The 12,995-nt window shown below is 43.5% G+C and overlaps 1 protein-coding gene across 9 annotated transcripts in view; it reads right to left on the bottom strand.

The window, feature by feature from the left end:
* The window catches only part of MGAT5 (alpha-1,6-mannosylglycoprotein 6-beta-N-acetylglucosaminyltransferase), a 374,663-nt gene that overhangs the window by 155,122 nt on the left and 206,546 nt on the right, over positions 1-12,995 (bottom strand). For all 9 annotated transcript variants that reach the window (XM_082465860.1, XM_082465863.1, XM_082465859.1 and 6 more), the window contains 2 exons: positions 9,753-9,829; positions 8,639-8,728 (listed from right to left, as the gene is read on the bottom strand). In XM_082465860.1, coding sequence (XP_082321986.1) covers positions 8,639-8,728; positions 9,753-9,829 — 167 coding nt within the window. The remainder of the gene's footprint in view (positions 1-8,638; positions 8,729-9,752; positions 9,830-12,995) is intronic.

Raw genomic sequence — 12,995 nt, 5'->3', positions numbered from 1 at the left:
AGCGGAAGAACCGGCCTCACTGGGCCTGCATCCACACTGAGGACACAAGAGCCACAGTCACCCCATTTATAAAGGTAGTCACATTCCAGTGACCAAGGACAGAGTTCCTCTTTTGTGGTAATGTGCAATTTTGCCAGAAGCGTAGATCCAGGCAAATAATGCAGAGTGACAATAAGAATAAAAGCTGGGCGAGAAAACTGTGCCTTCCAATATAATTGGCTCATTCCATTCTAATAGTCTAACCTGATCCCTTGCATTCCCTTATAGATAAAATATTAGATAGCATTATATTAAAATTGTTAATAAGTGCTCAAAATGCCCTTGCTTCATGTCTCAAACTTAATGTTCTTAGCAGATTTTAATGTCACAAATTTTACAATAACGTTTCTTCAAGATTAGAAAGATGATAGCTGGGGAAGTCACCCACTTAGAACAAAGAGACAAAAAAGCTATTGACTATTTAAAAAAATGCTTTAAATAGAGTTATTCATTCAATAAATATGTGTGCCAGGCACTATTATTCCTGTGAACAAAACAGACAAAAAATCTCTCTGGAGATGACTTTCCACGTACTTGCTCTTAACGTTGGATATTGATGGTCACCCCAGGACCTTTGCACTGAATTGTTCCCCCTGCCTGTTAAATACTTGTGCCAGACATCTGCACCTCTTACTCTCTCACCTCTAATTTGGTGCTCACATGTCCTCCTCTCATCTGCTCAGTAGGGCATATTCTGAACACGCTGTCTAAAGCTGACACCATCACTTCTCATGAGCATTCATGAGCCCCCTCTCAGTTTCATTTTTCTCCATAGCTCTATTGTAATCTAAAAGATATGTATTTTACTTTTTGTTGCCTGTCTCCTCCTACAAAACATAACTTTAAGAAATGTTTGTCTTTTTGTGCACTGTTATATATCCCCAGCACCCAGAAAAAACCAATAGCAATGAAATCCCCTGGTACCCAGATGATGGTCTCTGAGTGTCATTTCCCACTAAGAGGAACCAAGGGTACTTAGAGAAAAGGCTGATTCTAGGTCTAGGGCAGAAATTATATAAGATGAACCTGGAAGCTCTTGTCATACCAGACGAGATCAAAACTATTAAAAACTCCTAGGTCATGTCAAAAGGACTCAGAAGACAATGTGAATTGGCCCCCACTGGTCAAAGAAGGTATAATATGAGAACTAGTAAGAAAATAATTGGAATGGATCAAACATATCAAATATGTTTCAATCAATGAGTTCATAATGATGGTAAAAACCAACAAGCATACAAACAAGCAAGCAAACAAACTGCTAGTCACCAATGGAAGATGCTAGGAAATCAACAGAGAACTCAAGACTTCTCTTATGAACTGTTCCGCAGGGTAACCAAATATCAGATGAGGACTCATTTCTCTACACAGAGTATTCCTGATATATTAAAAAGGAATCCCTGATGAACCCAGGCAGTGATGATCAATGGCTGCTAACATCCCCAAAAGAGAGAGAACCAGGCATTTATGTGCCTCTTAATAGACGTATTTAATACCACCTATGAAACAGTTTTGAAAAAAATATTAAGCCTGACTCTGATCAAACCTCAGCTCTACTATCAATTTACAGGAAGTACAAGGGGCAGGGAACCAGGTTATACAACAACACGGGGATATAATCGTCAAAATTCAGAGGACAACAAACTCTTCTAAGGCAAATAAAGTTTCTTCAGTGAAAAATCACAAGAGGAAAAAAATAAGAGGTGAAAGGAAACCTAAATTAAAGGGACTTAAGAGACACCAACAATGGTAATTTATGGTCCTTGCTTGAAACTCTGTTCAAATAAATAAACTTTAATTTACAAGAAATGTGAATACTAACCTGATATTTGATGATATTAAGGAATTCCGTAATTTTTAAAATATGGAATGGTATTAGGAGTTATATGTTTTAAAAGAGCCTCTTTTAAAGGTACATAGTGAAACATTCACAGATGATGAGATCTTTGGGATTTGCTTCAAAATAATGAACCGGGAGAGGTGTCAATGAATGAGATTGGCCATGAATTGACAATTATTGAATGTGAGTCATGGGCACATGGGGGTCCCTTAAACCCGTCTCTTTTACATATGCTTGAAATTTTCCAAATTAAAAACAGTTTAAAACATAAAACTTTACAAATATTTTATTGGTATATAATAGAAATAAATGATCAGAGACAATATGTAAAAGTTTGTAAAAAAACAAATCGGAGATGACGGCATCAAAGCCCCAGTCTGCCACATGTATTCCAAGCAGCAAAGAGGTGTTGGTTTGGGGTTTGGCAAATCCTGCCATTTACCCTTAAATTTTTGTTTAAGGTAGAGGTCAGAGTAAGAAATCTCAATCTAAATGTTGTAGTATGTGAAAAAAAAAAGAAATAAAAAGATATAAAACTAAATGTTGTAGTATATGAAACTATGGACAAAGAGGGTGTCACTAAGAGGATGAACTTGGGAGAAGGAAGAGGTTGGGGGAAATTGAGAGATCAATCAGGCTGATGACAAATGCTGTTCTGTAAACTTGGGATTGTTTAAAAAAAATCCTTTTTCTAAATATGTCTTAGAATTCAGGTAATAAGAGCCACGAAAACACATAGATGGAAAAGATAAAAGTAAAGGCTGAATTCAAGAAGTGCAAAGAACACGATCATAAATCTGTCACCTCCTGTACCGCCAAAAAAATATTATCTCACAGAAAGAGAATTTCCTACGTCAAGGGCTAGACATTTGAAAGGTGTGTGTGGGTATTCTCAGGCAACAGTCTAGTGGCATTTTTAAAGTACTCCCTGACTTGTCCCAAATGTTAGTTATATTTTCTCATTTGGATTTCTTCCTGCAACCTAAACAGTCAATTCTTTACTGCTGCCCACTTTGACAAATTAGTTTGTGCAACACCATTTCCAAGATATCTTTAGCAGCCAACACAGCCCATAAATCCAAATCATTGTACTGGTTATTAGGATTTCATTTCATGCTCACATTCACAAACATTTAAGCTTTCAACCTTTGCTGCTGGACATTAATCTTGGCATTAATCAAGGGATTAAGTACGCTGAATTTAAACTCAAGGTTAATAGCACGCTCAGCCAATATTAGTTTTACATATTGCCAAGGGCGAACAGAAAGAGGAAGAGACCTTTATGCCTGTTGTTTCTGAAATATAAGAAACAGATTCATGAGTAAGGCATGAAATTGCTTCTTTTGTTCCTTTATGAGGGAGTCACACACACAGGCAGGCACGCCCACACACACACACACACATACACACTCACTCAACCAGTCCAAATTGGCATTAGAAGCAACAGCTTGTACACAGCCTAAGATATAGCAATCAATCACTGAGCAATTGGATTATTTCAGAGCAACTATACTTCCAATGGCAACACAAGTGCTTAAAAAAAACAGTACAAACAAATTAAGAAGTCTGGCAGGGTATGATGGCTGCTAGCTGCTGGAATAATTGTGTAAATAGCAAAAATGTGTGGGAGTCAAATATATCAGCACCATCTATCAACGTAATATCAATAGGGGTAAAGAAATTTATTCTCAATTTTGTAAAAGCTGAGAGCAGTAAAAGGCTCTGCAGAGGGCTAAGTTAATAATACCTGAAACAATGACATTTAGAGTAATTACTTTATAGGGTCTTGTGTCTATAACGGGAGTAGTTAGTTACATGGCTCACAAAAACAGACACAGAAAATGAACTGCTCGATGATCTGGAAATGCAAGGCTGCTTAACGCATCATTCTTTCAACCCTCACCACTTGCAATGGCTAAGTACCTGGTCTCCATGAGTTACATGTTCAGGAGGACTGGCACTGTTTCTTTTTTTTTGCGGGGGGGGATAAAGGATCAAAATTATGAGTATTCAAAACTAGCAATGAAGACTGATTAATGGAAACCAGCTAACTTAGAGCCATATTTCAAACACAGGTGGATTTGAGCATAGAACTGAATTCAAAGGCAATGGTGACAAACGACTTCACTTGAGTTCGTCTTTTGTTTGACGTGCAAGGGCAACAGGAATGGTCGATGCAGAAGCACTAAAGCAACTTAACCTCTTGGAGCCTCTAGGATGCGGATCTCTACTACTCAGAGCTGGGGAGAGGTTGAAATGACGCCGTGTATTTGAGGTGTCAGGCACACAGTGCAGCTCAGCCATGTTTCATTCTTATTGTCTGCCACTCAACAAGGGCAATGACGAGACTTTTAGCATCACACCCAGTCCCTAATACAGCATCAGACATATGACAAACATCCGTGGGGATAATGGAAGGGGAAACACTGATGGCTTTACCTCCTGGGATTTCCCATAAAAGGCTGGTAGACTACAAGTTGGTGAAGGTAAAAGCAGAAGTTTATACTCCCATAATTCAGCAGAGTTGGCACACTGAGACAACTGGGGGAAAGAAAAATGCAGGAAGAGCGCTATCTCCTAAGATAGGTCCGAATCTAAATGCCTCAGTTCAACAGGTGACTGACTATACAGGAGACATCTTACTTCATGTCCTCTTTTATATCTGTCAAAGCTCTGCACTTAAACGTAGATGGAAACAAGAATTGGCTCTTCAGTCAGGATTAAGAAAAGAAAGTCACCAGTACATCCACTGATCAAGTAAACAAATCAAATGAAGATGTCTCTCTCAATCATTTTACCAATTGCAAGAGTAACCTGGCATACGATACAGGTTAAATGAAGTAACAAAAGACGGAAAGTTTCAAGAAAGCAAGAGGGAAAACAAAAAAACTAGACAAAATACATCACCACAAAGCCACAGATGTTGTCCAGGATTTACAGACTACTAGAACACAATTAACTGGCTTTAGGAAACATCTCTAATAATTTCACGTTAGCAACGGCAGAGGGGCCCTGCTGTTCCATGCATCCGGTTCACGATTTAACTGTGAACAAGTTGCACATCCTGAGAAAGGAAGTCAAGGGGAACAGCTGAATTTCTATGTTACCAGAGGCCTAGGGATCTAAAATTAAATGAGACTGGTGAATGAGAACCAGAAATTGATTCCCATTCTAAGACAGAATCAAGGTCCCACATAAAATGTCACAGGCTAAGTGACACCCCACAACTGTACTCAAATAATGGCAATATCAAAAACCTATCATGAATAGACACAGAAAACAAACTTATGGTTACCAAAGGGGAAAGGTGAGGGGGAGGAATAAATAAGGAATTTGGGATTAACATATTCATACTACTATATATAAAATAGATAATCAACAAGGACCTACTGTATAGCACAGGGAACTATACTTAATATTTTGTAATAACCTACATGAGAAAAGAAATCTGGAAAAGAATATATAACCATATACAATTGAATCATTTCGGTGTACACCTGAAACTAACACAACATTGTAAATCAACTTTACTTCAATAAAAATAAATAAATAACCACTCCCCCCAAAGAAGTAAAAAAAAAAGAAAAAAAAAAAAAAACCCCACAAACCTATCATAAAAGTGTCAGTTCTACAAATTGAGATCATTTATTTGCCAGGTTCTACTCTAAGCATGCTCCCATATAGGCTCAGGAATTCTCATGGTCGGATCCTTTAAAAACAAAATTAAAACATGATAAAGGAAGAACCTGAGGCACAAAGAGGGCAACTTTTCCAAGAGCACAGCGTTTAGAAAGCATTAGAAACAGAAGCTGAAGTCAGCTATGAGGCTCTAAGGCAGTACTGCCTATTAAAGTGGCCATGTTGGTTAAATTTTCCTCTATTACAGGGTCCCTATTAAGATGCTTTGATAAAATGGAAAAATTTTTTAAAAGGCCAGAGTTTCAAGGTAGTTTTCAGATTAAAACTTTGAAAAAGAAGTTCCTAGTTCTTTCCCAGGACCCCTTCCTGGCTTAATTACCTGTATCCATGCTTCCTCTTTCATGAGACTTGAAAGATAATGAATGCATAGCGTGGTGCCAAGCCAATGAGTCCCCAGTAATTGTTGACAATCAATGAATACAATAGCCGTTCAGTAAGTGCTCACTGAACTGAGTTCAGTGGAGCAAAAAGAAAAGTCTGATCATTTGCATAAGAAGAGAGTAGAACAGGCAAATGAAGCACCCTTCCACATCCCGAAAGGAGAAAAAATAGTTAAAGGTTCTGCAATGAAACCCCCAGGCTCCAATATTAAGTCTACATGATCCATCACATCTTCATGCAGCCCCATCTATCCCACACTCCTCTCAGTTTACCTCCACCAGAATCTCCCTTTCCTCTCATCTTAACTAGGTCCTTCCTTCCCTGTCGGTAGGGGTAGGGCGGCAGTTGCAAAGGAAGCGAACCAGGTCATATATAATTACAGCCCCTCTCCACCTGGACCGTTCTCCCACACCTCCCCAGCTCTGGCTTGGGAGATGAAGACCCAAGCTGGAGTGAGCAGGTCAAATCCTCTTCCTCTCCCTTCACCTCGGCAGTCCTCCCCGAGATGCTGGAAGGCGTGAAATTAGCTCAGCTTGTCAATCAGGGAGCCCGGTTAGACTCTGGCTAAATTCTATCCAATGGAAATGGGAAGAAAACTTTTGAAAATTGAACTAAATGAGGAACTTTTTCCTCAGGGCAGGAAAGGTGCCTCTAATTGACTTCTCACTGGAGTGAAGGTTCACCCCTAGCCCCAGGCCCTACTCCTCTGGAGAAGAAAATGAGGAGGCCGGCCCCAGGCCACCCAAGCTCCAAACACACTCAAATACATGCTACAAAGTCAATTTGCCAGCAGCCTCCTAATGAGGAACACCACACACCCAACTCTCAGTGCTTTTCATTTCCAAGAGGCATTTTAACTGTCATTAACTCTGATGGTTCCCATGATGGCCCAGGGGTGGCCACGGAGCAACCTTGGCAAAAAAAAGTCTGACTGGATCTTACAGAAGAAAGAGAAGTAAGGGTGCAGAAGAGGGACAAACCCCGCAGATTCCAGGGCCACATGCCCTATAGCAATACTGGCTTGGCCTCCATCCCCAAAACTGTCCCTGTCACCTTATACCAGAGAGAAGAGGTACCTGAATCCCACAAGGGAAACTATGGCAAAAACATTTCATTTAGCTTCAAAATGGAGGAATTCTCCTTTCTGCATGGCATCACCAGGGAGCTGTTATTCAACTACTGGTTAAACAGCAAGAGTACCCAAACCAGGGGGTGCGAATTAAAAAAAAAAAAAAAAAAAAAGGCAGTCAAGAGCCTGCCAAGTGCACATTCTCAGAAATTAGCCAGCGTCCGTTTCACAAGCCCCTAGGGCTGCTGCCCCTGCCCATAAGGGGGCTGGGGAGGTGAGGAGCCAGTGAGTTTTCATTTCCCTACTCAGTTCTCTCCCAGTAATTGGCGCTGGATAAAGTCTTAACCCCACCCTATCCCCTCAACCTTTCTAAAGGTGAAATGGAGATCGCTAAAGCATGTAATAAATTCCATGTGGTCTGTAAAATGCCCTGTAGCCCTTAAAAAAAAAAAAAAGAAAAAAAAGCTGCTATTTAAATTCAAGGGTACAAATGAAAATGAAGTTCAGATAAAAAGGGAAAAAAAAGTAAAAGTAAATAATTCAGCCTGTAAATAAACAGCTAACTCAGTCAATAAGCATATGAAAATATGCTCAACATCACTAATCATTAAGGAAATGCAAACCACAACCGGAGTGAGATACCCCCTCAAACCCATTCAGATGGCCACTAAAAAAAAATAATTTTTAAACCCCAGAAAATAACAAGTGCTGGCGAGGATGTGGAGAGGTCAGAACCCTTGTGCACTGTTGGTGGGAATGTAAAATGGTGCAGCCGCTGTGGAAAACAGTTTGGTGGTTCCTCAAAAAATTAAAAATATAATTACCATATAACCCAGCAACTCTGCTTCTGGATCTATACCCAAAAGAATTGAAAGCAGAGTCTCAAAGAGTTATGTGTACACCTACGTTCATAACAGCATTATTCACAATAGCTGAAAGGTGGAAGCAATCCAAGGGTCCATTTGACAGATGAATGGGTAACAAAATGTGGTCTATACACACAACGGAACATATTATTAAGCCTTACAAAGGAAGGACCTACTGACACACGTACAACATGGATGAACCTTGAGTACACTATGCGAAGTGAAATCAGTCCATCACAAAAAGACAAATACTGTACATTTCACTTAAAGGAGTGCTTGGAGTAGTCAGAGGCAGAGGCAGAAAGCAGAAGGGTGTTTGCCGGGGCCGGGAGAAGGGAGGGAACGTGGAGTTACTGTTTAACGGGAACAGAGTCTCAGGTTGGCAAGATGAAGCATTCTGGAGATGGATGGATGGTGGTGATGGTCGCAGTGTGAATGGACTTAATGCCACTGAACTTTACACTTTATGGTTAAGAAGTTTTACTACGTTTTTTTGTTAGCTGTATTTTACTACCTCTTTTTTTTTAATTGGGAAAAAAATTAAATAGTGAACTCAGACTATTTTTCCCTCAAGGGAAAAAAAAAAAAAAAAGTCACGCTACTTGGGGACAGAGGAGAGTAATGCAGAAGGAAATCATAGGCCCTTCGCGTGAAAACGATACACGTTTTTCAGCCTTTCAAATTCCAGGCTCAGCTACAGACCAGACCACCCACCCCCACCCCGCAAAGCCACGAGAAGCTCCTCACCTCACTGAGGTAAATAAAAAAAGAGCAGGCGGACCCATCCACTCCGTATTCCGCGTAGCAGGGGTCCGAGCGCCACATGTCTCTCATCCACTGCAACAACCAGAGAAGGGGAGAGCACTGATCAACAACTGATCTCTGCGGCCGGGCACACCTGCCCACAGAGAAGCTGAGGGCACCGAGGGGGAGGGGCGTGGCTCAAGCCTGAAGCTCAGGGTCCCTGAGCTGAGGTCAGGAGACAGACGCTCAGCTCAGCTCTTGGACGATCGTGGCTCGAGCTGGGCCTTAGCAGAGGCCTTTGGAGGGGACAGAGGCCACGAGACACACCCTGCAGTGCAGCCCGGGAGAAGCAACGGCAAAAGGGGCGTTTTATCAAGAGCAAGTGCCTAATGAACCCCGGTATCAGGGTCCCCTGCCTGGAGAACCACAGTTTCACAAGCCTCAGCACGGTGCCTGGAAGAGAGCGCACGGACGGGGGCAGGAGCTCGGTGTGTGGTGGGTCCCAAATGGAGGCCAGGTAAGTGCTCTGTGGTTTGGTCTCCCCATCCTGCGTGACACTTGAACAGTAACTTTCCTCTGCAAACTACTGAGAAGGGGAGTGGTCTCCCCAAGGGCTGGCCGTATAAATGGGATGAAAAAAAAAATGTTAAGAGACAAAGAGTGGCCAAGAGTGTCTGGGTACTGGACTGCACATGCAAATGTGACATTTGAATATCAGTCTGGAGACCTCACAGCAGAGGCCTGGGGGAGAGGGAAGGTGGGTACTGAATAATGGCAGCCCCTTGTCTTGGGCCCTTGAAGGATCACCTGCCAGAGGATGGGAAGGGGGCGGTAGTGGCAGCTTCAAAGCAACCGCAGGTGCCTGCAATGGCCCAGCCCTTTCAGTGTGACCACTTAGTCGCTGTTGACTAACCCCACAGAGCTGGCATAAGCAGGGAAGGGTTGTCATGGCCACAGCCCCTAACTGGCAGGACTGAGGCGCCCCTTAAATGACTCCCTTAAAGGGCTCGTTTGCCCATGTGTATCGCTGGGGAGAAGAAGGGAGGGGAGGGGAAGCAAGGGGCTGTTGGTGCAGATTGAGGAGGATGGGGAAGAACGGACATCCCTTCCGCCTTACCTTGATTTTCCCCTCGCAGTGGGGGTAGCCATCCATAGGAGGCAATACGCATTTTTCTTGAGCTCCATTAATGATATCTGAAAAGGAGGAAAAAGAACAAAGGATACTATCAAGTTTATGGCAAGGGAGGGTCAGAGAGAGAAAAGGAAAAGAGAAGTCCATCCTGGGAGCCCCTCCAGCGGACGACAGTTCTGACTGCTCTGCAGGGAGGACCTGACCCAACCACAGCCCACCTCCAGGACGGCCAGAGACCTGTGACATGCACGGCCCAGCCGCAAAGGGTGAGCCGGGCCAACCAGAGTGCTTGCCTGAAAATCTGCAACTGGGAAACTGAGAAACCATACGAGTGGGGGGCAGGAAATGAAGCCATGAGATTAGGAGGGTCACCGGGCCGGCGAGGCCAGGCTAGGCCATGAGGACACACTGAGGCCATGAGCAGCTTCATGAACACGTGTGCTTATCACTTATGGAATCTAAAAAAGTGGCACAAATGAACTTATTTCCAAAACAGAAACAGACTCACAGACATAGAAAACAAACCTATGGCCACCAAAGGGGAAGGGGGGGGATCAATTAGGAGTCTGGGATTAACAGATACACACTACTATATATAAAAGAGATAAATGATAAGGACCTGCTATATAGCACTGGGAACTATACTCAATATTTTGTAATAACCTATAAGGGAAAAGAATCTGAAGAAAATAGATATGTGTGTGTGTATAAATAACCGAAACTACTTCGCTGTACACCTGAAACTAACACAACACTGTAAATCAGCTATACTTCAATAAAACAAAACAGACATGCGCTTGAGCTGAGGCAGCCCACAGGAGAGAGAAAGGCGAAGAGAACCATGTACAGAGGAGCAGAAAGCCACAAGATGCATCTGCAAGGTACAGCTTCTTACAGAGCCGGTTCTTAAATTTCCACCAAGATCTCCTTATTCTTCCAATATTTCCTCCCAACAAACTCCCTTTGTATTAGCAAGCTTGAGTAGATTCCTATTCCTTGTAACTACAGAGTCTAAACTAAAAAGAATGCCTCCCAGAAGCTTTAGTGATGGACAACAGACAAACCAGTAAACAACTGAACAGCAGTGTAAAAGGCCTTATGTTAGGGCGGGGCAAGGGAAGGACACCCGGCTTGCCTGGATCCAGTGACATCTCAGCTGAGATGTGAAGATGAAGGAGTGAGCCAGGTAGACGGACAAGGTAGAGATGGTGTTCAGGGAAACATCCAAATGCAGGACCTGGTCTGACTGGAGTGAATTAGTATGAGGTAATGAGAGGCAGGGCCCAACCAGAAGGGCCTCAAGCACCAAAATACAGACTCTGGTCTTTGTACTAAGGGCCTGGTTGGCGGAGCACTGAAAAGTTTTAAGGAGAAGATAGTTACGATCAGTTTTTTGTTTAGGAACGATCATTTCAGCTGGAAAGGCAGACAACCCTAAACCTACATGCTTCTGTTTTTGGACCAACTATATTTTCTGGACATGCTTGGAAAATGTCCCAATTACTCACTGCTGACAGTTTCCTATACCAAGTACTAATCGGAAATTAGATCCCAAACTACAATATCAGCCTAAGGATAACTAGAGTGTAAAATCAATATCCTCCTTATCATAGGTCGCAGGCAGTGTCAGTTAGTTGTTAACGTGGAAGACACTTAGTTTGTTGGAGGCTTTGTTTCCCCATCTGTAAAATCGGAATAACTGCACCTCTATTTCATCCAGGTCTTATTAAATAAGTTAACGTTTGTAAAAAGCCTGGTCTGGCACTCCCATCACATGATACCACAGACCATGGTGGGTGCTTAAAAGTTGGCATTTGCTGTATAATTCCACACAGCTTTCACTCACTATACCCAGGAAAGCAACATTTCAAATGCACGTGCTTCTGGAAATGCATTCTCCTTGTTTTTAAAATAAATGCAGGCTTGAATGGTGGCTCTCCCTAAAGCTCCCCTTCTCTCTCGTGTGTACGGGGACAGCCAGCTCCAGAATCCACTGACAGACGGGCTCCCTCACCAAACAAGAGAAGTGCTTTCCAATGACTACTGCTCCTATCACTATTTTAAATTCCAATTTTGTTTACTACTTAAGCCAGTGAGACGCAGCAGAGGTTCCGAGAAATTTAAGCAGAGTCGAAAACAGCCGAGGGTTGGGATAATCAGACATCTGAGATACTCAGGGGTAAATTACCCCCTTTTCTTTACACACACGAGGTATTATTCTAGTTCCAGATGTTCAGAGCCAGAAGTTATTGAAATAAGGTGAGCTGGAGGCATGGCAGCGCGGGACGAAGAGAAATCGCCGAGTGTTAAAATAAAGCAGCAGGTCCGTGAAGGCTGCAGGCAAAGCCTAGTGGCTGGCAGTGTGTGTCCTCTTCATTTAAGAGTTTCAAGAGATACAAAAATGTCACGCTAAGAGTCAGCAAACTTTTTTCCGTAAAGGGCTGGACAATAAATATTTTAGGCTGGGCAGGCCACATGGTCTCTGTCTGGGATGCAGCAGGAAAGCAGCCAGAGACAACAGGGGGAGGATGGGTGTGGCTGTGTTCCAATAAAACTTTATTTACAAAAGCAGGCACAGACCCCGGTGTGGGCCACGCTCAGAGACTCCCCAAATAAGGATCCTCGCTTCTGCAGAGACCTGCCGAACTGACCTTTTAGAGGACATCTGCAGGCACTCCCCTGTCCGGCGTGCCCTTCCTGCTGTCACCCATCCTGGCTCCCTCCACCCATTTAAAGCCCCTCCTCCTTTAAGACCTAGCTCGAGCATCCCCACCTGAAGACAGCCCTGATCCTTCTCCATCCCCATGCTGAGTCAGGACTGAGTCAGGGCTGAGAGCTGCCCTCCCACCACAGCGAGCAATCCTGTTCTCTTGTTCAGCTCCCCTCCTAGGAGGTGGGAAGGTTACGTCTTTCTGCTCCATCACCAGGCACTCAGTGAGTGCTGCTGGGCTGAATAAACACACGCATGGGGCTTCCCTGGTGGCGCAGTGGTTGAGAATCCGCCTGCCAATGCAGGGCACACGGGTTCGAGCCCTGGTCCGGGAAGATCCCACAGGCCGCGGAGCAACTGGGCCCGTGAGCCGCAACTACTGAGCCTGCGCGTCTGGAGCCTGTGCTCCGCAACGAGAGAGGCCGCGATAGTGAGAGGCCCGCGCACTGCGATGAAGAGTGGCCCCCGCTTGCCGCAACTAGAGAAAGCCCTCGCACAGAAACGAAGACCCAACACAG

This window comes from Balaenoptera physalus (genome assembly GCF_965194825.1).
Source record: "Balaenoptera physalus genome assembly, chromosome: 6".
Classification (NCBI taxonomy): Eukaryota; Metazoa; Chordata; class Mammalia; order Artiodactyla; family Balaenopteridae; genus Balaenoptera; species Balaenoptera physalus.
This window is presented reverse-complemented; position numbering and strand designations above follow the sequence as displayed.